The sequence below is a fragment of the Balaenoptera borealis genome (genome assembly GCF_965194805.1).
Source record: "Balaenoptera borealis genome assembly, chromosome: 13".
Lineage (NCBI taxonomy): Eukaryota > Metazoa > Chordata > Mammalia > Artiodactyla > Balaenopteridae > Balaenoptera > Balaenoptera borealis.
The window spans coordinates 34092736-34119137 of record NC_138870.1 but is presented as its reverse complement, the minus strand read 5'-3'; the positions used below and the strand labels follow the sequence as shown (position 1 = coordinate 34119137).

The window sequence follows — 26402 nt, the reverse complement described above, 5'->3', positions numbered from 1 at the left end:
TGGAAATCCATAAGGATTTCTCTGATATCTGTGAGCAAGAACCATACTAATATTTTTGTATTTCTTTTAACTAACCTGTTTATGAAAGCCTGTGGATGCAAATTAAAATTTATTATGTTTAGCTTATCAACTCTATATTATCAAAGATAGGAAATTTGGTATTTATTATAGAAAATTAGTCATTACAATTAATTTTCAACTTTCTCACACTTCCTATTTAATATGAGCTAAAGATATACAGCAATACTTCCCTCTTTCTCTTTTATATTTAAACTAAGTTTTTTTCTTTTGTTTTTTTTTTAAGATCCTTTGAAACAAGTTGTGACATCCACCGCTTCTTGTGCTCAGGAAAGCCTTTATAAGTCTAATTGTCCAACTGGGCATCTAGTCAAATATGTATCAAAAGGCTCTGTTCAGTGAAAAAAAAGTAATTTACATCCCTTACAAAAATTACACAAAGCAACTAAGGAAATCTTAAGCAGGAGTGATCAATTTTTATTGTCTTTTATTAATAAGCCATAATCCTCTTTTATGCTAAAATGTCCTGCACATGAACACTGTCGTCATTCCAAATCAAGGTAAATGTGTGGCACTGTGACTGATTTCTTAGCAGTAGCAGTGAAGATGAACACTTAAAGAAGTTTTGTCACATGCACGTTTTATGAGACTCATGAAACATTTAGGAAAGAAATGTAATTAAATACAGATGGCCATAACCAAAGAGATGACAAGCATGGCCTTTGCCTGATCACTTTAGCATCGAATAAAACAGTAAAAAAAAAAATCATATTGGGTGAGAAGGTAACTTGTAAAATGCTTTACACTTTCATTTTCTCTGTGAGATGTACTTAAGTTGTTCAAACTATTCAGTCAAGTTATCATACTTCTGCCGAATCAGAATGAGTGTGGAAAATGTGGGATTAATTACTCAGGATTAAATAGTCCTGAATTGATTATTAACTTAGAAATTTCTACTTGTTATTCTTTCTATGTATTTAACTGAGCTAAGTTTAGAAAAGTATGCACGTGTTTGTGTGTGTGTGTGTAAACATATATATGTATATATGATTGCCTTTCATGTTTGTATTGAAAGTAAAGATCATGGATGATTTGAATAGATATTAAATTTTTAACAAATATGAAAGCTAATAACTCTATGACTGAAGAGCATAAATTCTAAGGGATAGCTAAATGTTTATTGTGGACTAAAATTAGTGTAAATTGGGTAAATTAATAGATAGTGTTTTTCCTCTAAGAGATCAGAAGAGTATTTCACATAGTTTTAAGTTTTAAAACCCTTCCATTTTTGTTTCTCACACATGTGCAAAGGGAAACTTGTCCAAGCACAAATGTGTTAGGTCAGAAGACAATGAAAATCTCTACTTGCCTTTCTAGCCATTAATTATTTACATAATGCACGTGAGTACAAAGGTATAATAAGGAAGTCTTACCTTTTTAAATAGGAAAATAAATAATAAAAAAAGTGTAGCAGCTTAAATAGGAAATCATAGAAGTCAATGTAATTAAGGTTAATATAAAAATATGTATAATTTAGCAGAGATATATAAAGTCCTCCAGAAGCATGCTCAGTTCAGTTAAAGTTTCTAGAAAAACAAAGAGCCAGTATCTGTATTTTTTTTCCCCTGAATAGCCTTTCAGATATCTTTTTTCTTTCCAAGAAAAAAATTTCAACTGGCTTTCTGACTCCTTTTTCATAGAATTATGCCTAAGTTCCCTTTAATGAAATTCTAGCATGCTACTGTAATGACCAAAGAAGTTACATAAATGATACAATACACAATTTTGAGTTAAAAGGAGAAATCGTATCCAAAAAAAGTGTATGTTAAGGAGTTTGTAAAGTAGTGAATTTTATGAATGCACAGACATACTGAGATTCCCATCGAGTCTGGAGAATTTCTGACTGCAAAATTATAATCAAGAGTCCAGGAACAGGGGTCTAAGCCAAGGAATTTAATGGAGATTTCCTAACTACCATAAACATGATCTAAAGGATGAAAGAGATTTTGGCAACGTTCCTGTCATTTAAATAAAGAGATTGACACTTTAATTTGGCTCAAAATTTACTAACTCATTTACTAAATGCGTGGTATCTTAAAAAGATCTTAATAAGTAGGCCCAGAAGACAGCAAACAAAATGCCTACTGGAGAAACAGAATCCCTCATCAGGACAGTGGGGTCTTTCTTTCACCTACCGTCTTGCGCGGAGTGGATGACGGCTGTGAGGCTGTATGGTCCATCTCCTTTGTTGTTGAAAGCTTTGACTTTGACTTGAAATGCAGTGGAAGGGCGCATGGTCTCATCTTTATGAACGTAGCGGCCAGTATCTGGGTTAGTAACTGTCACTTTTTTCCATTCTTCCCCATCAAATGGCTTAAATGCCACTATGTAACCAAAATTGTTGCCGTAGTGGTATTCTCTTGACAAAGGCTGAATAGAAATTGAAATATTTAATAGGTTTAAGCAATACGGTTAACACGGGGAAAATCCTATGCAAACAATAAATATGCTACACATGGAATCATGCTTTCTGTAAAAACATTCTTAGTTCGTAAGTGAGAGCTGCCTGAAAAGGCCAGGGCACAAATGTGCTCCAACATGTGGTGACTTTATTTACCAAATTCGTTATTTCTGGAACACCCCATGGGGGCTAAAACCTTGGGCTGCTTTTGTGGTTCTATCTCAGAAACATGGTCTTGAGAAAGCCAGGTTGCAGCACTTTATTTGAGCATACTTCATTATTTCTATCAGCACTCGGTGAATATTTCCTTAGTGACCACTCTTCTTGGCACTGAGAGCAAAACAGACAAAATCCTGCCCTCATGAAATGAATATTCCATGGACAGATAGCGGCCAGTACTCTGGGCTTTTTTACTTTCAGTTCCTTCCTTCTAGGATGTTTCACATTTGTCAGAAGCTCCCTCTCTCACTTTCTTGAGGTTAAAAAGCCACTGGTTGCTTTCCCTGGCCACAGGATCTGCCATTTCAAGACTCTTTCTGCAATAATCCATATAGAATCCCCCCACTTTATTTTTTTCTCTTTAATACAATAATAATGATCTACACTACATATTTTACTTATTGTCTACTTTACTGTCTCTCTCCACTAGTATAACATAAGTTTCATGAGGGCAGGGTTATTGTCAGTTTCATTTACCTAGACTCTAGAACAAAGCCTCAAGTAGTATTTATTCAATGGATAAGTAAATGAATTTCTTTAGAGTTGAAAGGCTATGGTAAGACAGTTAACAATGCTCTGGAATATCTGTATTGTAACCAAGCAATAGAAACTGGTCAGAGGAAAAAGAATGCAAAAGGAGGAAGGGATAACATCACACTCAGCTTTAGGAGGCTGGCTATGGGCCCCGTGTGACTCCAGTGCTGAAGTAAGAGCTCTGTTTTGCATTATTTCCTCAGAGTTATTATTACGTAACAATTGCTCAATAAAGAAGTTTGTGTCAGCCCTAACAATCCATTATTTATAAATACCGACTCAAAGCAAGTTCTACTGAGTATCCATCATTTAGTCATTTTTAGCCAATAAAGTAAATGTGCCCATTGTATATTGAATTTTTTCACCAGAATATCAAAGTTAAGGTGTCTTGAGGAAAAACCTTAACTAAATACAACACAGTAGCTTGAATATCCATAGGTTAAACAGGAATGCCTGCAAATGTACAAAGTTAAAAGGGAAAAGAAGTTGTTCTTGGTTGCACGATATAGAAATCCTGAAGCATGATCACAAGGATGTACAAAATATGATTTTACATTATTAATAGAATAGCCTAACATTCCCACCATAATTTAAACATTTTTTCTTATTGATAGTTCTATACTTAATTTTTGCAATTTAGTAGATCAGAATTAGCTACGGAGTTTTCAAAAGTTAGTGATTCTCAGGCCCTAGTCTCAGAGAGTTGATTTCAAATTTTTGGAATAGTAATTTCCAATTCTGAATTCTTTGACAAGCTCCTCATCTTATTGTGAGGCAGATACCTACACAGTTTAAGAAAATCAAGCCTAAAGAAAGGAGTAAGATGTTAAAATTTTTCCAATATCTTCACTTTTGTGTGATACACTGACACTAAAACTGACAAATCATTTGAGATTTGAATGAAGAAAAGGCAATTTTTTTCTAAATCTTACTTAAAAATGTGATTTAAATGCCAAGTATAAAATATGACTACAGAGCACAGAGTGAAGTCAATTTCTGCTAAATATCCATTTATTATATAAATCAACTTAACTCATGTAAAGAATAAAACCTGTCATTTTTCCTGTAGTTCTCAGAATCCTTTGGAGCCTCAGTTGTGTTCTTTGACTTTCTGCAGTGATTAAATACTAAAAATATTTAACGGATACATAGAGCTATACAAAACATGTTACCTAGATAAATGCCAGATATCTAATTCAGACAAATCTATGCTACCAAAGCCTTCCCCACCCCCAATATCTCTCTCACTTCAAAAATTCAGCTAAGATGCATTGTTTTCCAGACATTATAGTCTCTGAAAAAAAGCTCCCTTTGGGTCATAAAAATTTAATACAATGTTTTGGACACCTCAATAACAAGTCATTTGGGGGGACTTCTAAGACTGACTAATGATAGATTACACATGGTGATGAAAATAAGTCTCAAGTGAGAAAGTAAGCTCCAATTTAAAAACAGATGATGATACAAAAGATTTTTTAACTGAATCTTCGGAGTTTTGAAAGTCCAGAGCAAATGTTATGAATTGCAATTGGGTTACCAGGCCACAGTGAGTACAAACTATCTCTGGAATGAGAGAGTTGAATGTTTGTTTAATCTTTAAACTTACAGATACTTTAGCATCAATAATCTGTTTTGGTATAAGAACTGTACTAAGCCATAGTAAGCCAGGTAAAATCTGGCATGCATTTAAGAAAAAAAAATCATTTTAGTAATTTATTCTTGTTTAGGTTTGGGGCATTGTCTTCTATTTCAATTTATTTCAGGAAGCAAAATGTGTTTGAGATTAAGTGTAGGTAAAGCAGCCTATTAACATATGTAACTTCTTAGCACTTACCGCCCATGTTATGGTCAGTTCTCTGTTGCTTCCACCCCCACCTCCTACATCTGAAGGAGCCACATTAGGTGCTGAAACAAATAAACAAATAAACAAAGCTACAAATGAGAGGCCCTGTAATTATTTTCTGACATTAGAGTTCTTATTCACTTAGAAACTGTACATTTTTCTTTCACCAGGAAAGACAAGTTGCACACATGATCCACTCAGATATACTAACAATGCCACATAGTTGCTGTAATAATGTTTTACTGCCAAGAAAAGAATTGACTCAGTGCCATAGGAAATGTACTAGTTTCCTTCAACAAAGTAGTGAAGCAAATTTGCCTTCCCATCTTTTTTTTTCTGTGTCTTTTTATTTAATATGGTTTTGAAAGATTAGACGTATTTTATTGAGAAAATATTTCACAGCTCGTTTTGAACTCTATGACCTAACAACTCACTGTTGTGTTAGTTTTATGCCTCAATCTACAAATAACTGTTAAGAAACGGTGCATGTGCATTAACATAGGATTATGCTTCCCTGAGATATTTGGAAACAGAAATCTAATGCTGTTCTTATGTTCTTATTTTCAATGCCTAAATCTCTTCTGGAACCCTGTCCCATCAGTGACTCCAGTTCTCCCCTACTCCTATCTTTTTACATCATCCTTCTATTTTTCAGTCTCTACTGTAATGACTATCCTTTTCAGTCTCTCCAGCCTTAAAAGTTATCCTGTAATACTGTTTTCCTCTTAATCTCACCCTTTCCTGTCACTGAACTGCAAAGAATGATATATGACTATTTTTATACTTCTCTCCATAATCACTTTTTAACAACCCATAATCTGTTTCCACTTCTTCATATTACTGAAATCACTCTCTCAAAAATCACAAAATTGCTTTTAACTACCAAGTGCAATGGCCTCTTTGCTTTTCTCCGAGTTATTCTCTCTCCTTGGAAGTCCTTCAAGGTGGGTGCTGTATCTTATCAGATTTGTATACTCTATCTTATTGTAGGCTTTACCTTATTGGATTTACATCTAATTGGAGTTGTACAGATAATACTAAATCATAGTTTGTTCCTGCACCCCAGGCGGTTGGAGACCAGCTACCCAGCTATGCAGATGAAGACCGTGTTTTTATTGAGAACATACATTTTCCCACACAACCGCTGTGGCTCAGTCTGAAATATCATTCCCGGCTCTCTTAACATTTTAAAGAACAGATGAAATGTCAGTTCTTCCATGACTCCCCAGATTGTCCTTCCCTAAAGGAAACAGTCACACCTTCTACAGAGTATTCATTTACTGAATTACAGATCCTAACAAGTAATTGTGATTCACAGATAAATACTTCAAAACTTCCTCTATGTTAGCCACATAAATTCTTTGCTGAACTATGTACATTAATTGCACAGAAACAAACAAAATACAGGCTTTTCTTTACATCTATAAAACTATATGGTTTCCTTTCCTGATTAAGAAATTAATGTGAAGTTTGAGAGATTTTATTTTATTATTGTATTTTATTTTATTATTTTATTATTTATTATTAACTGTCACCACTTGAGTGTTAGAAATTAAATTGAGTGCATGGGGGTGTTAAAAGGTAATTTACTTGTAGCACTTTAGATGAAATACATATTGAAGGCTGGGACATTAAAATACTGCTGGAAACCCTTTAAGCCCCATAACTCATATTCTGAGGTTAAAATTTTACATGCTATACAGAAACAAAGAACATGTTGTCTTATAATCAATGAATAAATCAAATTTTGTGTTTAAGTACAAATATTGTGGGTACAGGCAAATAATTTCAAAAATAACTCTAGAATAATTTATTATATTGCAATTTGTTGAATCAAATATTGCCTCCATCAGGACAAGTATTATTTGCCAAAGCATTTCACTATAATCCTTTTAATTATAATCAATATTAACCTTTGTTATTTAGAACAGAGCTAAAAATAGAGTATGTTTATGTTAGAGTGAATATTTTTCCCATTTCATCACTTTTAGTTTCAGGTCTAACACACTTCAAATAAGTAATTCAAGATTATTTTGCTCTTCAAAGATCATCCATTGAGTTCATGATGCTGAAAATAAGACAAAACAAAAGCACAGAAATAAAGGTAGCTATATGTCTTAATAGAATGTTTTATATCTTACTTGGAATAATAAAGTGTTTTATATTTTAATTTCCTTCTTTAAGCTTTGAACGTTCATTTGTAGCTTTAGCAGCTAAGGGACATTTTTTCACAAGTGGAATCGGCATATAACCTACATATTTGACATGAATCTGAGTACCTAACTACTCTGTATTTGTATTCAGCCCTGCAGAAACAGGAGGACTTGGCCAAATACTGATTCCTTTCAGGGAAGTAAATCACCCTGAGCACAAGGAAGTTTATTTAACTTTAGGCTCCAGGGCATCTGACAGTGAGCAAAATAGACTTTCTCTTAACAATAAATTATTAAAAAGAATTTAAACAAATATTTAGGAAAAATACAAAATTCTTGAATTAACAATGAATAAACAATTAAAAATAGTGAGGCTTTTAAACTTGTCTTTTTGCCATGATTTCAGTCTAATAATGATTCCTTAATGATGTTTATAGGAAGGCTTTCGTATTTCAGTTGTAGATCTAAAAAATATTTAAAAAGAAAATCAAGCCAATGTCATGATTATTCTTTCCTATGAAAAGAAACTGTTGCCAATTTTACTTGTAAATTTGAATGCTTAAATAATTTGCATATAAGTAACATTTGGGGCTTTGGCGTTTTGTTTAATAATGTACAAACTGCCTTGTGACAAATCCTAAATTATAAAAATCATGGAGTATAGGAAGAAAAGCCCTTGATTTAAAATATATGGACTACTCAGTTTTTGTTAATTATTGCTTTCGAGTTTTACAGAAATAAAGTTACCATGAATGTAGCTTCTCATTTCAATTTGCATCAGAATTTCACTGTGATTTAAAACAAATTTTTAGTAAGAGATTCAAAATGGTATGTAAGTAATGCTCTAGGGTCTAGATAAACAAAGGGATTAAAGCCTTACATCTGCTTTTATTCTATCTATAAATATATTTTCTTTCTGAAGAGTCATTAATAAAATCAAATGAACTGTATAATATTTGGATATTCAAATGAGTTCTTCATAATTCTTATGATCTCCTGCTCTGATGGTGGACCAGATTGCTAACATTCTTTATGCATCTACCATGTTAAAGTGATGCTCTTCCCAGGTAAAAATTATATAGGGTCTGAAATAGTTCACAAAAACATTAATGTCTTTAGATCTTATCAGGCCAAAATTGTAGTTTGCTTATTAATCTGGACTGTGTTCTCAAACAGGAAAGTTAAATGGGCGTAGCAGAGTAAATCCGTTAACTGCTCAATAGAATGATAGTCTAAAGACAAGTCATCTGGGGGAATGTTTAGTTGGGCAGAAAAGAATGCTACAAACTGAAATAAGCATAATGCATAGTAAATTTATTATAAAGAACCCAAACCGATTACGGATTTTTCACTTAAGTGAAAGAATGAACACTTCCTAGTTTATCTCAGTGTATTAAAAACAAAAGCATCTAATGCATATGTTAACCTTGTTTCAAACAAAACAAATTATATTTGGTAATGTATTTTTCTAAATTTTAATATGCAAATATCACAGTAGCTTTGATCACTACTTTTCATTATCCTCTATTAACTTACAATTGCAAGAACCATCCTCTTTCCCTTCTTGTTCCTCTCTTTTCCTTCTATAAATAATTTTAAGCACCAATTATAGACACTGTGTTGTGTTAAGCACTAAAGTTAACAATATGAATAAAATCTGATTCCGGTTCTGAAGATGCTAATGTAGTAAAATTAAATATGTACAACTGGTTTTAGTTCAAAGTGTTAAATATCCCCAATGTGGTAAAAATCCCTAGTAAAAATTTGCTGGATGAATGGATGAATGAATGAATGAATAAAAAAGCTCAGCTTACTAAAAGACTCATCTAGAACTTAGAAATGATTTTTACATATCGTACCTAATGGGATACTCAGGTAAGCACTTTAAAATAAATATACAGAAAAGTAGCATTATTCTCTTTTTACAAAAAAGGCGAATGAGTCCCAAAAGTAGTTAGTTAACTAGCCCAGGTCACACTACTCACATGTAGAGAAGCTGCAACTTTAACTCAGGCCTCCTGATGGCTTAAAAATCTACACTCTTTGCTTCTTTAAAAAAAAAAAGAATTTTCTATTACATAACTAGTGACAGCTACTAACATTAACATAGCACCTTACTAGCTATAAAACATGTTCTTAGCACCATCCGCCTCCTTTATCAAACATATCTAAAAAATAAAAAATAAAAATAAATGACAGAGCTGAATAGCTTCATTAGACATGAAATTAAAGCTCTCTACATAGTAAGAAAGTGCTGATTACAGTGTTATGTTATTTTTTCTCTTTTCCTTCTTAGTTTGATCTGGCAAATAAATGGCAAAGTTGTCAAAACAAACGTGAATGTACCATTTTAGGGTATCGACTTACCAACTGCACGTGCAGAGCTATTAGCTATGGGGGTATATCTTACAATGACACATCACTTTGAAGGATGCTTCTGTTATCTCTTATTTACAGTCAAAATTAAATGGGTTACAATGATTACAAACACATCTTCTAATTCTTCATTTGGGGCCATCCATTTTATAATGCACTTGTCTGAAACCAAAGAGTATACCCAACTGTGCCTGGCAATCTTAAAATTAAGTAATTGGACAATTAAGGGCATATGCCTCACTAGATAATGTCCTGTCTTTCAATCAGTATAATGAGGCACAGGAGCAACCTTTCCATCAAATGGGAACCAGCCTTTATCCCACATAACATATGCTGGCATCTCTTAGAGAGTTGTTATAACGGTACATGACGAGACAAACATCCCCCTGTTTCAGAAAGTATTTTTATTTTTTTGTAAGGATAAAAAATGTAAATGTCCAATTTTATGAATATTCAATTTTTCAAAAACAGGATGAAATGAAAAACAGAAATTAAAGAGAAAGTCTGTTGGATTGTATTGTATTAAATATATAAATTATTCCTTTAAGATGATTAAAATTACATGAAATTATATGATCCTCTTTTATGTTAATAAAAATGCAAATATATTGCCAAAAGAGGTGATCTATTAGACTAGACAATATTTTCTTATAAGCATATTAAAGCTTAAAATGAGCATTAATGGCATAATAAAAATTTTATTCAGCAAATACTATGCACTAGACAGCACTAACTTTGCTTTCCTTACATGTTTTTAATCATAAAAAAAATTCATAAGATAAATAATTTCCACTTAGAGGTGAGAAACCTGAGGCTCAGAGAGGTTAAGTAACATGCTTCTAATCACAGAGTTTTAAATGATGGAACCAGTATTCTACTAAAGGATCAGTGTCCCAGAGCTTTAATACTGCGTATTGCCCTCCTAGAAAATTATTTAGGAATGAAGCTTTTAGAATTGCAAAGCCCTGAATTTGAATCCTAGCTCTGCTTCACATTAACCAAGTGTAATCTTGACTTCTTTGTCTGTAAAATTAGGAACAATAATACCAGTTGCATAAAGTTATTGTGGGAATTAAGTGGAGCAATGCAAGTAGAGAGTTTAGCACTCTGTGATAACATACAGCAAGTGCATAAATGATAGTAGCCATAAAACTTGATTAATAAAGGATCCAAAAATATTTTCTTATGAAAGATTAACAAATGTATTAGAAGTTATAGGATTTATTTTTTCACAATTGAAAGGAAGGCATCATCTTACTATATCATGATTGGGCCAAATCTTGCATTGTGAATAAGACCGTTATCACTTCATATGTTTGTTTTGTGTCTGAAGGCTTTTAAGAGAAGTTATTTTCCAAGTACACTAGAGAGAGAATTAATTCCTTAACAAAATACCATTTGAGCAAACATGTTAGAGGTCATGCTTAATGAAGGTGAAGCCAAAAGTTGTTAGTTGAAAGTAACAACCTTACCAAAATTTTAGGTTTGATATCACTAAAACAAATTTTTCCCAGCATTTCTAAAGATAAGAAGACATTAAGGTTGGAAAGTCTTCAGAGTTACCTACAAACTACAGGTAGCAAGCACATCAAAAAGTATTCTTATCTTCTAAATATGATACTAAATATAAATTATATTTATAGATTCACAGATGAAAGAATCAGATTGAATCTTTCTTTCTGAAACATGTTTTGCTGTTGTTGTTCTTAAAAACATATTTAATTTAATCAAATATACACTGAGATTAAAAAAAAAATCCAAGTTATTATAATTCTGTCCAAATGATCAACTGAAGTATACTAAAGCAATCATTTTTGAAATAAATTATACATAATTTTTTGGTAACAGAGTTCCTACAATTTTTTGGTAACAGAGGGGAGGGTCTACTCCTATCATCAATGCCAGAGAAAGTATCTTCCCTCCCCATGAACAATGTTGTCTTTGGATCAGAATTAATTCATATTGTACTAGTCAACAGATCACAGAAAATTAATCAAGCTCAATGAGATAAAAAAGGCCTATATCTGAGATAAGCATGTTATAATTTTTAACTGAAATAAGTTTGCTTAGACCAACTTAATCATTTAATATTTTTGCAATTTTATTTTGAAAATGAATACTTGTTATATCAAAGCAAGTGCATGATCTCTCAGCATGGATTATGTGGTTGAAACCACCAGTCAGATAATGTGCCAGTTCCTTTGTATTTTTGTTTTTCAAGAAAGGGCAACTGTGTTCAGTCCATCACACAGAAACTTCTATTACAAACATAGGAGGCTCTAAGGAATAATCAAAACCAAACAAACACAAGGATCCTGGTTATGTGGTATCTGTGTTCTCTAAAGCTGCAACATATATTACCTCCATATCCTAATGAGATTTCTATGAGGCAGAGAAAAAGGAACAATTGTTTTCATTTCACAGGTGGATATACTAAAACAAAAAATGGTGTTTAAGTCATATCTAGCTCTGTAACTGAGAATGAAATATGAGCTTCTACTAGAACGTAAATAAAGGTTCATATAAATGGCTGTGTGTTTAGGAGTCCTGCTTGGGAAAACACCTTTAAGAGAGAAAGTTGAAGGTATCAGGTCTGTGTTTGAATTCTGAATCTTGCAAGTAGTTATATTAACCTAGGTAAACTGTTTAGTGTTTCTGAGTCTACTGCCTATTAATGAGCATTAGATTGTAATACCTACCTCAAAATATTATTGTGAGGATTAACTGAAATGTATCTGAAAATGCTCAGCACAGATCAGTATTTTAGTGTTTCTGTTATTCCTTTATTACAGAATCATCAGTTTTATCTGATAAATTACATGAAACTTTAAGAGATCGTTTATTGATGGCAGTCTCTCTGAATAACTTGGCTTTAAAAACTAAAGACAGTACAATTCATAGTTCTATTTAGAAGTTAGGCCAAGGAATTGATGTAGCCAGAAATGTGGATAAGTGATATTAAGATATCACAGCAGAATTTTAATGGCATTCTGTCATCCATTTAAAATATTTTCCCCCAAATAAAGCACTGAAGTTTGGCGAGGCACAGTAAAAATAAACTCAGAGAGTCTACAAAACATTTTCTTTTTCATAGACAGGGAATAATAAAGAAGAGTTATTATTAGAATCAGAACAATATTTTTGCCTAGAAATTCAAGGGAAAAGGAAAACAGAGTGGGGTATTTCTTGTATAAAAGGCTATTAAAATGGAGTTGGTATTCAGCATAAAAATGTGAACCTAAATTGGAAGAATAGCCATGGTTGAGCTGTGATAAAAGAGCACATTTAGAGTGACATCTAATATTAAAAGAACACATTATAGCTATTTCTGAGATGCTCTGACTCCCCAGGTGGTATAGATCTAAGAGACCCCATCACATTCCCTCCTTGCCAGGCTCACCCTAGTCTCCCGCCCATACCCTCCATCCACGTGGCTGTTCGGTTATCCATGTCTTTGAGAGATACAACAAACTGTGAGCCTTCTAAATCATGCAATCTGCTTAACCATGACTCTGCCCGGTTAAGATTCACAATTTACATTAAAGTTTATATTCTAAACACCAACTTCATTTAAGTGATGTTCAGTGGATCATATAGTTGCCTCCATTTACCTCTTTTCCATTAATTATGTAAGAATATTCTAAAGCTTTATATTTTCTCTTTTGGTTTTTGACTGTCTTGACACAGAATGCACACACCTGTGTGAGATACATATACACACATTTTTTAGATAAATTACTTACCTCAGAGCATTATTTCCAAATACATTCAATTATATGCTAAAGTGTCACTGAATTTATAAACTTTTAAATTTTAAAAAGTTTCTTCTACATACCAGCACCATCTGTTTTAATTTTGCTTGATGGTATACTGGGCTCTCCTATACCCAATGTATTGGTTGCTAGCACACGAAATTCGTATTCCATCCACGGGATTAAATCCACTGCTCTTGCTGCCTCCATATTTCCTTCAATAATCGGGGGATCTAAATAAAATAAATATTAAATAGAGAATATTAGTTGAGTAGCATCATTCTTATAATTCTCTATTTTTATTTTACTGTTTTGAGAAAATGGCACATGTTCCACTGAGTTGAAATAAAAATAAAAAGTAGGAATGACAAAATGTTAAGTTCAAGGGAGTAAGAGGAGAGGTCCTTAATAGATAACACGTTAGAAAAAGAGATGTGCACATGTATCATTTATTTATTAAGTATAGGGTGGGAGCACTGAGATTCTGCATTTCTAACCGGCTCCCAGCTCTTGCTTCTGCTGCTAGTACACTGGCTACAACCTGAACAGCGAGCGGCTGAATTCTGAATACAGAATCCAGAAAGATTTCTTGAGGCAAAGGTACAACTTGTGCAGTTAAAATTTTTATGGACTGCCACTGATATAGTGTATGGGTAGTGAATGGTTTATTACTAAGGTACCTATATGTTTATACTATTTTGTAGTTAGATTTTTAGATCTATACTCAAATCATTTGGGGCACTGATAATAAAGGTTATAATAATTCATTCAGATTTATTAAGTATTTCTCAGAATTTATGCTACTAGATACTAACAGGAAAATTATCACTTAGGGGTAAGATATGTTCAAGATTGCTTATTTAATTGAGGTATGATAAAACATACAACCAAGGCAGGACTATACATTATTTTAAGCTCTCCTAAAATATTCTCACATGTGTTTTTAATAATTAACCTACACATACATATGCATGTAAATACCTGTACATCACTTATTGGAAAATGTGTTCCCTTAGGCTTATATATGACTCATTATCTTATTACTTAAGGAATTTTTATCTGGCACTGCAGACCATGAATAAGTAGCTTTTTAAGATGTTGTACCCATCGTCACAATAAATGTTAAGCATCCCAGTGTCCAGTTTCTACTTTTAGACAAATTCTTAATGGCTCAGACTATCCCATGCCTCACACTGTCATGTGTGGCACGTGTGGCATAACTCTCCTAGACACTAATTTTGCCAACCAGTCTCTTATTTTGTTAGGAATTTGTTTTATACATTTGACATATATTTTTGACTTTCTGATTAAAAGTTTGGCTTTCCTTTTCCTCTGTTTTAATTCTGCCTCTTTATCTCCTGTTTTCTCTACCCCTTCCTCACACCAAATTGGGATTTGTTTGTCTTACTTCGTATACATAGGAAGTTATTTTAGGTAATTGGAAGAGGGAAGATGAAGTTTTGATTTGCGAAGGACTCTTCACGGAGAAAAGGAAAACACAGAACTGGTTGTATGACACTGGGTAGAGTGGCCCCCTTCTTCATTAGATACCTTTTTATGATTTTGAGCCTCCTGTAGAAGGAGCCATTGTAGTGGCTTGAATGGTGACTCCCCCCACAAAAGATATGTCTATGTCCAAATCACCAGAACCTATGAATGTGACCTTATTTGGAAAAAGGATCTTGTAGACCATTTTAATTTTAAGACAAATTAAGTTAAGAATCTTTGGATAAGGTATCCTGGATTATCTAGATAGGCCCTAAATCCAATGGCAAGTGTCCTTATAAAAGAAACACAGCAAAGAGACATATAGGAGAGTGACATGTGACCACAAAGGCAGAAATTGAAGTGATGCAGCCACAAGCCAAGGAGTATTTGGAGCCTCTGGAAGCTAGAAGAGGCGAGGAATGGGTTGTTCCCTGGGATCCTTGGAGAAGGTGCAGCCCTGTCAGCACCTTAGTTTTGTACTTCTGTTGTTTCAAATCATCAGATCTGTGGTAATGTGTTATGACAGACATAGGGAATTAATACACAGGTTTAGAGGCTGAAGCTGATGGAAATGTTTGTGAGTTTGTGAGCCTGGGGAGTCCAAGTAAAAAAGTATAATAAAAGGGTCAAGGAGGCAGTCTGGTCCTCGCTCCTGCTTCTTATGCTGCAAAACCCTAGCACCATTTAAATGCTTGAAGAATGGAAATGAGGGAACCATTCTAAAGGGTCCCTCTTGGCAAGGGCATGGTGTTCTCATGATGGTAAAGGCTACCCTGGCGCTTTTCCAAGCAGCTGGGCAGTCAACAGGTAGGGGTAGGTGAAGGCTGGGTCAGAACAGGAAGAGCCAGATGGATGTGCAGTGAAAACTGCAGCTGATAGACTGATTCTGAGCATGTATGAGGATCCAGTATGAAAATATCTCCAAACAAATGGAAGATCAGGAATATGTTCAAAGAGTAGAAATTCATACTTTACTACAGAAAACATTTGGAAGAATGGTGAGAGATAAAGAAAGAAAAGTCAACTGGAGTCATTTTAGGGTAGGTTTTAGATTCCAGATGTGGAGTAAGGCCTGTGACTAAATGAAGTCTGAGATGAAGAAAGGAAGAAGAATAAGCAGAAAGCCTTGGAGTTAGAACCATGAGAAGACAGACCTCATTGAGAAACCCTTGACCCAGTGATGCAAACAACTTTCAAAAGGGGAAGCTGGAAGTGGATGTTAGGAAGATGGACTTCCAGAATGTACCTTCTGAATGATTAAGGAAGGAATTTGATATCTATAAGTTTTTGTTTTTTAAAAAAAAAATTTATTTATTTATTTATTTAATTTATGGCTGTGTTGGGTCTTTGTTTCTGTGCGAGGGCTTTCTCTAGTTGTGGCAAGTGGGGGCCACTCCTCATCGCGGTGCGCGGGCCTCTCACTATCGCGGCATCTCCCGCTGCGGAGCACAAGTTCCAGACGCGCAGGCCCAGCAATGGTAGCCCACGGGCCCAGCTGCTCCATGGCATGGCATGGCATGCGGGATCCTCCCAGACCAGGGCTCGAACCCGTGTCCCCTGCATTGGCAGGCAGACGCTCAACCACTGCGCCACCAGGGAAGCCCCGATATCTATAAGTTAATAATATATTCTACAAGGATAGCTAACAGTTGTGAACACTTCTCTTTTTAGAACAAAACCAGTTATGATCATTCTTGTTAATACACATTAACATCAGTACTTACGAGAAGATAAGTATCTAAAACAAATAAGTTTTTGGCATATCTTTATAATACCCCCTCTATAAAACCATTTATATAAGTAGTAGGGCTAACTTAGCAAAAAATGACTAATGCCAATCATTTTAGAAAAATGTATTTAGAATTAAAAATGGTTCTGTATCTGGCCTGCTTTCCTTCCCCAGAGGGGGACAGGACTTTGGACGCATACCACATCATAAGAACAGGGTTTAAAAGTTTGCTTTCTTACTTTTTTCCAGTCCAATCTTGAGCTCAGTAGACCATATCACCACTTTACAACTTGAACTTCAAGACCTGCTATGTCCATACCAGGACACACCTATAACATGTCTCTATGTCCCCCCTTGTTTGTTCCTGGTTATTATTTATGGACATACATATGTTTCTTTTACTTCTTATTCATGTTTGGGAACCACTCAGTGCCTGGTACACCTAGAATGATGTTTTGTAAGTAGAAGTACTTAATAAATATTTGTAAAAATTAAAAATAAACTACAAATACAAAAGTTGTGCTTATTTAGAGTCGACAATGTCTTAATGCAAGAAGCACAACTGTGTGTATAACTTTATTGTCTCCTTCAACCCTGAATCAGGCAGGCAACTGGTAGAAGAAAAGAGGGCACTCTGTTACCTTGTCCCACCACAAAATATCCACGCTCTATGGCTCTTATGCCTGTATTTAGTTCATAAATCATCCTGCCTTGTCTAAAGCAGAGGGTAGACCTCGTCTCCATCCTCTTAAGCTCTCTCCCACCCTCTTTAACTCTGAGTTGATCCTTTTCAATTTCTCTCCTCCACTGCTACTGTGTTTTACCTCTAGTACACATTTTTATGTATTTTATTCTGAGCCCTAAATGTCCCTATAAAAGGATTTGTACCTTCTCCAACCCCTTCAGCCCTGGTAAGAACTAGTGGATGTATTTCATTTTTCCAAAACCACCCACACAGATAGGTTGGAAGCAAAGGTCATCTTTGCTTTGGAGAGAGATTCTTGCCCCAAGCCAAATGCACAATAACCAGGAGCAGAGGGACTTTGTGTTCCCTCTCTTCAGCCAAGTTCCTTGCAACCTGTTTGCTATTCCTGGAGTCAGAAAGAGAGGAGAGTACTTGGCAAAGTAGTGGCAAGTACCACGAATCAGGACTGTGGTCTCAAGTTCCTGAGTTTTAACTGGGTCATTTCTGAGTCAGGCCACTTTTTACAGACAATCTCAGTTTTGGAAATCAGATTTTAACTGTATAAAGGCTGTCAGAGGCTTCTTTCTATAAAAAACTAAAATGTTGTATATTAACCTGGTAGGTATTTAAATCTTGGTTTTACTTCTAAGTGTAAATTTCAAGCAAAGGGATACAGAATAAGAGACATACTTCTTACTTTAATATTCAGGTCAAAAGACCCCCTTTAGAAGGTTTTATTTTGATAACCAGCCATGAGCACTAATCTACAGATCTATTTTCAAATACCTTTAGTCCATAAGGCTCAGAATAAAAAATATTCTGAGTATTCTTTGGAGGAAAAGAGAAGCAAGCCTCATGGGTATCCCAAGGCCAATAGTCACAATTGCCTGGCAACCATGCTTTGTGGTGCTCTGCCTTCAGACCACAACAACTAGTTCCCTGAGCAGCTTCAGAACTAGGTAGAATGACCTCCAGACTAAAAAGCAGATGTTTCAAAAGTAACTCCAGGTAATATAATCACACCTGTTCTAGGTTCTTGGAAGTTGCCATAGCGAGTTCTGTTATTTCCTCTGGGTTTAAATACAGTTTGACTCCTTAGGATCCTCCATCTCAATCTAAAACCCAAGTATTTGAAACTACCCAGAAAGAATTATCCACTTGGGGATCTAGCTGAAAAAGCTGGTCCATTGTTTCAGAATGAAAATGGACAATTAAAGGTCTCTCTCTGGCTCTGACACAACTAATCAGTGTGATGTTAGAGGCTCTAGACCCAACCTGTACATCATCTGGCAGGACTCAGAGAAGAGCCAGAGTTACGACAATGTTCCTTGCAGAGAAAGAGAATCGGATTGTTCTCTGAATTCCCAGAAAGTGTGATTCATTGATTCTTCTCTATGGAAAGTCTGCATGCTGCCTCATAAAAACCCAGAAGTTTATCTTTGAAATAAGAGCAACAAAAGTGAAGCTATGGAAAGGCAAAAAATAAAACAGTAAATTCTAAAATGTAAATCTCCTACAAGGAGCCTAATGCTTTTTCATTATTTTAACCTATCAATTTGACAAAGATTTAAAAAGAAAATACTAAGTAAAAGTATGGTGGAAGAGACGCTTATATACTGTTGATTGGAATAAAACTTATTCCACCTTTCTACGGTGTAATTTTGTAGTAAGCTCATGGGCTTAAGCATGCTTACACTAAATAATTTAACTCACAAATGTCTATTCTGAGGAAATAATCTAAAATTCAGAGGAACATTTATGTGCCGTGACGATAATTGCAGAGGATTGGTAACAATTAATTCTAGTGTTCCACAAGACAGAATTTTAAATATAAAGACACTTTTCTTCTCCTTTTTCAAGAACATATCTGAGGTTCTCTCAATTGCTCCTCATAGCACAGTTTCCAGGCCATTTTATTTTCTGGCCAACATTCCTTTTCCACACAAACACACACACACACATACCATCACCAACAATATTCTATAATTTTTCCTCTGAAAGTAGCAGCATAGAATCCAGCACACATTCTAAACGTGACCTGAGCATCTTGTAGAACACCTGGAATGGTATCAGGTTTCTGTTGTCCATCCCCAAAAAAGTTCCAGAGAAGTAATACTTACAATAGATTGTTTTAAAGATCTACAGTCTATTATTTCATCTCATTATTCTAAACTTAATCACTGGAATGTTGAAAGTTGGTATGTTTGAAAAATATTTATTGGACACCTTAACTAATTACCTGCATGAAACTGAATTTAATCCTATACCTTCTTTTTTCAGTGGACACTACAGTAAATAAGAACCATGTGGTTTTTATTTCTGCAGTGGTTGTAAATTTTTTTTTTTTTCCACTTCCACTTAGAACACAGTCACAAGAACTTTACTGACCAACTAACAGGAAGAACATGCAAGATAATCTACAAAATAATAGTTTTTTCAGAGCCCAACGGAGAGCTGAGTTTGTGAAGAAATCTAATGAACTAAAGTCATCAGCAGCAGAGTCATGGGGAGAGGAGGATTTAGTCATAGACGTTCATAAGAAAAAGGCAGTTTAACTTTTCATAGATATTTAAAGATAAAGTGCAGGCTGGCATGGCTAATTTGAATCCCTGGGAGCCCCAAATCAAGGAGAGTCCTTACCTGTTGACTAACTCTTTCTGTGTAGGCTTTAACAGATGCATTCAAGAAAGTTTGGAAGCCGGACAAGAGTGCTGAGAGACCACCCTTAAAGGCACAGACACCTCAGATCTGCTCAAATCTAAGAGCAGAGAAGGAAAATTGAGACCCTGCATGCACTCTGAGGCTTACACTGGATATAAGTGAGTGCCCATGTGTGGCTGGGTGAGTGGTAAGAGGGTAACAGAGATTTGCCTCCCATCTGAGGAGCAGGTGCTTTGGATCTGTGAAGTCTGAGGGAAGGATAGGAGAACTGAGAAAATTCTCCCCCACCGCCCCAGCACTCTGTTCTTTAGACTGATTATCAGACAACAGCTGTCTGGGGCAGGAGCAGGGGAGGAGCAAGAGCCCTCCCTGATGTCCAAGCTGGAGAAGAAAGCTGAAGTCTGATAGGAAGACTGGAAAACCTCCAGACATGCAATATGGTGGGAAGGTTGTGATCCTGTACTCAAAACACTTGAAGCCTGTATAGAACTGTATTTAACAGCAAAGCTCAGATCATCTCAATGACAGATTAGATTGACTCAACCCTTGAAAGAATGACATGAATTTTCCTGGGAAAAAAACATTTACTCAGCCTCTACTGTTCTTTTACACACAATGTTTGAAAATCAATCAACATACACACACACACACAGTGTCCACAATCTGTGGAACACATCAAACAATCTAACATGTATTTCACTAGAGACCAAGAAGAGCGAGAGTGGGACAGAGGAATATCTAAAGAGTTAATGTCTGAGAATTTCCAAAGCTGAAGGAAGATATCACCTCAAAGGTCTAAGATGCCAGTAAACTGCATCTGGATAAATATATTCTCATCAAGCTGAAAAGCAAATACAAAAAGAAATCTTGAAAGCAGCTAGAGAATATGGACACACTAAATACAGGAATATAAGGTAAAAAGAATAGTTGACTTCTTGTCAGAAACAATGAAGGCAAAAAGACAAAGACACTTTATTAAGTGCTCAAAAAAAGCAGCTTAGAACATATATCCAAAAAAAATCACTTAAATATTAAAAGAAAACTATTTGTTAGTGTAAAAAAAAGCTGAAGGTCTTTGACTCCAGCAACCTGAAGAGTTAGACATGTTAAAAGAAGTTCTTTACTTAGAAAAATTATAACAGATAGAAATCCAGTTCTACAGAAAGCAATGGAAAACCCAGAAATAGAAAATATATTGGTAAATATGAAGGACTTAGAAACAGCTGTCAACCAAGAAAATAAAACTACCTTTTAAAACTGAAAGCAAAATAAAGACATTCCCAGATAAACAGAAACAGAGAATTTGCTGGGAGCAGACCTGACTTACAAGAAATACTCCAAAAAGTTCTTCAGGCTGAAAGCAGTTGACCATTGACAGTAATTTGAAAAAACCATCCAAAAAAATAAGGAGCACTGGTAAAGGTAATTATGTAATTAGAAAAGTATAAATACATATTTCTTCTTTCTTCTCTTATCTGATTTAAAGGCCATTGTAGAGAATATCTATCTATCTATTTATCTATCTTTATCTATCTACTTATGCATCTACCCATACACATATACATATGTATAAATGTATATATATGGTGTGTGTATGTAATAAAATTGTGTTGTTGGGCTTACAGCATAGAGAAATGTAATATATTTGACATAACTTAAAGGGACAGGTAGAAGCGAAGTTGTATTACAGTAAGAAAATAACATCAGATGATAATTCAAATTGACAGGAACAAATGAGGAGGATCAGAAATGTTAAATATTTAATATGTTACTTAATATAACAAACTATAAATATATACTTGTTTTCCTTCTCTTAGCTTCTTTAAAAGACATTAAAATTATAGAAAGCAATAATTTCAGCAGAAGTTTATTGAATTTGCAACATACATAGGTGTATAATATGTACAATATAGATGTATGAATAATAATCCATAGCACAAAAAAGGGGCAGAATGGAATAGTGCTGAGAGTAACATTTCTATATCTCACTGATATTGTTGGTAAAAATATGAAGTTTATTGTGATAAATTCCATTATACCAGGTAAGCTCTAGAGTAATCATTAAGTTTTTATATTTAGAGAATTTCATTAAATTAGTTGAATTTTTACACTAGAAAATATTCACTTAATGCAAAAGAAAGCAATAAAGAAGAAATAAAAGGACATAAACAAATGAAACACTTAGAAAGCAAAAATACAGTGGCAGATATAAATTCAGCTACATCAATGATAATATTAAATATCAATGGATTAAAGAATCTAATCAAAAGGCAGAGATTGTCAGACTGGATAAAAAATAAGATCCAAATATATGCTGTCAACAGAAAATATACTTTAGATTCAAATATACAAATAGGTTGGCAATTGTAAAAGATATAACGTGCAAACAGGAACCGTAACAAATTGGAGTGGCTATACTAATATTAGAAGCATCCTATTTAAATGCAACTCTTGCCTCCCCATCTCCCTTCTCTGTTGTTTTTCTGTATCACTAATCACCACGTGACTTATTATAAATTTTAATTAGTTGTTTATTACCATCTCTCCTACTAGAATGTAAGCTCTTTGGAGGTAGGGTTGTGGCTTTTCTTTTGACTTTCTTTTTTCTCTCTGTTTTATTCACTGCTGGTCAACTATGTATCTAGGACAGGTTCAGGCACACAGTGGGAGCTCAATAAATATGTATGTAATGAATGAGCACTATGGGCTCTGATCTAGTTGCTAGGGATAGCACAGTGAATCAAACAAAAGTCTTCGCCCTCATGGAACTTAATTTATAGTGGAAAAAATTTTTTTAATGGGAAGCATATTTTAATTGAGCCATATGGTAAGCAAATGTGGTAAGCATGGTAAGCACTAATGGAGATGATTGCAATCATTATTCCTTTTTCAAAGCCAATCCAAATTTTAACCATATGCTTATTTATTTCATTTGCTCTCTAGTATCTATAATTAATGTAAATTTGGCTAGATATTTATTATTATCTATGGTTTTATCATTATCATCCATTTTCATTCTATTTAGAGAAGTAGAAACTGCTCATGCTTTATGTTTATCTAATATCTAAACGGTTTTTAAAATTGTTTTTCAAAAGGTCTGATTTTGCCAAGTATATTTACAGATAATTCTTACACTCACAAGCATAATGTAATAGAAATGTTTCACTTGTTTCTAATTCATTTGAACTTCATACACTTATGTGGAGAATTACTTAATGCTAAAATATATCCTAAACCCTTGTAACAGATTTCAAGTTTATATTTCATTTATTTCCCATGTTAGGAAGAAATTATCAGAAAAAAAAGGTGAATCTAAATTAAAACTTCTCAGGGAGCAATACAAATAAATTCTGTTATGTTAAGATTAAAGTGAGCAGGTTTAAGATATGCTGGGATTAATTCTTTTTCATTTTTTAAAAAAGAGGAGCATTCTATTCACTTTTGTCTTTTTTTCTCCCCTCTGGTGACAACTGAGGACATATTTCTATGCCTCTTCTTTATGCATGTAAAAGAAATTCTGACAACTGCAAGTTTGGTTAAGAATATTGTCAACAATGACAAAGATAAACAGGTTATTTTATCAAAACAATCCTCTATCTTCTTTCATGTTCTATGAGAAAATACACTGATGTGTGATATTTGAAGACTAGTGATGACAAATGGCAATGGTAATAACTTATACACAGGGAAAAGTACCCACTTGCTCTTAATTAGTTTTTGTCTGTTAGAAAATCTTAATATGAGAGAAACAAAAAAGGTTGAGGTACTAAACTTCTTTAAAAACCTGTTTTTGAGGAAATTCAAGCCAGATAAGAACATATTCAGAAAGTAAAAAGTTATGGTGGTAAGATTTAGGTGCTTAATCTTTATGATCAATTGTGTCTTTTTTTAGAATGCAGAACTATAGTGCCTATATAATTGGATAAAAAGGGTCATAAATAATGTTATAGATGCCATTTGCCAAATCCACCTTCCTTATAATTTTTTCCTAATACATCTTAGACTTAACACATAGCTCAAATAAGAAACCCAGGAGACCTCTCTTTACTTCCCCATTATAGATTAAGACATACTGCTTCTTCCCCTATAACTTTAAAACATTTAGTTTGCTGTGGTTTTCTTTACTACTAAAACATTGGGATTGTTTGTTTTAAGAAAATTTTCAGGGTCGATGATAAAATTCTTAAAACATCCAGTTTTTTTGTTTGTTTTTGATGAAAGAATTCATCTCAAAATATGAACAGATTAATCAAACAAATAAAACTCACCCGTCTTTGCATCTTTCCAGTCATCTGAAAGAATAGTCTTGGTCTGGATAGTGTATTTAGATATAGGACTATGATTGTCTGAACCGCGGCTCCAAGTAAGTCCCACAGAAGTGGCCCTAATGTCTTCTATTCGCAGACCACCTGGAGGGCCTGGAGGGCCTGGAAAGAAAATTTGAGTAATGAATCAATGAATCCCAGCTAGTGAATTAAGTGCACATTAGAATACAAAAATGCCCTCTTTGCAATTAATCTAAAGAACATTTACACGATGAAATCAGTGGTGTCACATTCCATCTAAACATAAACTATAAGAAGCAGTAATAATGGTATTTATGGTTTTTACTAAATGATTTCATGATGTCTCTTTTTATGAAAGGAGATAAATTCTGTCCTTTAAAAATGGCGTTATTATTATATCATACATACGATACTCTTTGACTCATAAAATGCAGTTGGCATCAAAGGAACCTGACATAACCGATTGTAGCATAGCGATAGTTAATGAATGTTTGCTGAATGCATGGATCAGAGCTGACAGCACAGTCCAGATACGAGGATAGTCAGTCGTATGTTTCATTCTGTCTACCCAAAAGGAGGCAGGACATAGAACTCTAAATGTTATAGACAATTTATGTTACTTGGAGTAGAAATTTCTGAGAATGATTGTATGTACCATTTTGGATAATACATTTCATGTTAGTTAAACTAATAGAAATAAATGATATTAAAAGAAATATTTCTATTTATATAAAATGTAGAAAACAACTGTCAATTCAGGTATAAGAGGAATGATCTGAAAACATCAAATAATATACTGAAGAGTCTTAGGCCAGAAGGATTATTACTGCAGAACATAAAACAATGTTAAAAATAGGCTTTCAGAGATGCTTCATAATTCAGTATTAATATTATTCTCTAAACTGAGAACACCGTTCTGGGTGGTAGAGATGACAAGATAAATGAGACATAACTTTTAGGTTTTGAACAGCACTTTGTCTTGAAAAGGGTGAATTGGCCCGGTAAATAAATAACAGTAATAGACAGTAGTTAATGCCAGGATTATGGCATACATGGTATACAAGATACTTATACTTTGCATCATGATTTCTTCTTTGTAAAAATGTAAAAAAAAGTCCTTTAGGTGGTAATGTGGCATCTATCACTTACAATGCTAAAGAAGGCTCTCAGTTGCCAGAGAACTCCTAGAATAGACATTTCAGACAATGACATCACTTGTTTTCTTTGCACCAGAAAGGAGGCCATCCCCAACTGAATTAGGCATAGTGGATATAATAATCAACAACTTTGTTAAGTGGCAACTTTTGTTGTTGAAAAAGTATTAAATAAAACAAAGTTTTAATCTTTTAGCTGAAAATAAGTGCCTTCCTATTTAAATGTCAGATCAGATGCTTTGTCTACTTGGCCTTTTTTCTCCACATGGGCTTTGGTCTTTGCAAAGGATAGACAACACCGCAAACCTTTACCAATTTCCTTGCGGTTGGTCCCAAGGAGGAAAACGTGCGTGTAGATCAACACAACTGCATTACTACTAACATTAAAATAACACAAGACACAGCCTATTGATGGTAGTAAATTTTATTTGGAATTATGTAACAAATTAATAAAGGTAAATAAATTTTTGTAAATGTATAATCTGTAATAGTATTCTTATACTTCCTGATGTTAATTAAAAGTAATAATAATACACCATCCACAATTAATGAAAATAGCCACATAAATTATATAAAGCACATTTGATATTCAGAAAGAACACATTGTATTTTTCATATGTAAAAACCACATTGAAATACAATGCATATTCTTGATCAGAACCGCGAAGTTCCTTATTTCACATGAAGTATCATTCCAAGTCAATTACTGAGTGGAATATTTCAGAGTATTAAAATTAAAAATTAGAAATGAAATATAAAAACGATAAATTTTAAAAGGAAGAGAAAGTCTTATAGTGAAGGCATTCAGACACTTTTTCTGAGCATAAAATTATGGCATTCAGAAAATGTTAAAGGGAATTTAAGACAAAATTGCCAAAGGTTAGTCTTTTACCATTAAAGTGAAAATCATTTCCCTGCTATTATTCTCTGAAGTTCTTTGGTGGCAAATGAATGACCTTCGCAAAGTCAGATTAAAGTCGCGTACAATTAGTGTATCTGTTGGGACATTATATGCATGATAATTTATCCAGTCACCCATTCAC

General features: G+C 34.1%; 1 protein-coding gene across 7 annotated transcripts in view; it reads right to left on the bottom strand.

Annotated features, from left to right (window-relative positions):
- CNTN1 (contactin 1) overlaps positions 1 to 26402 on the bottom strand; it is a 363526-nt gene that overhangs the window by 52020 nt on the left and 285104 nt on the right. For all 7 annotated transcript variants that reach the window (XM_082349364.1, XM_082349361.1, XM_082349362.1 and 4 more), the window contains 4 exons: positions 24188 to 24346; positions 13440 to 13589; positions 5067 to 5137; positions 2214 to 2448 (listed from right to left, as the gene is read on the bottom strand). In XM_082349364.1, the coding sequence (XP_082205490.1) occupies positions 2214 to 2448; positions 5067 to 5137; positions 13440 to 13589; positions 24188 to 24346 (615 nt within the window). The remainder of the gene's footprint in view (positions 1 to 2213; positions 2449 to 5066; positions 5138 to 13439; positions 13590 to 24187; positions 24347 to 26402) is intronic.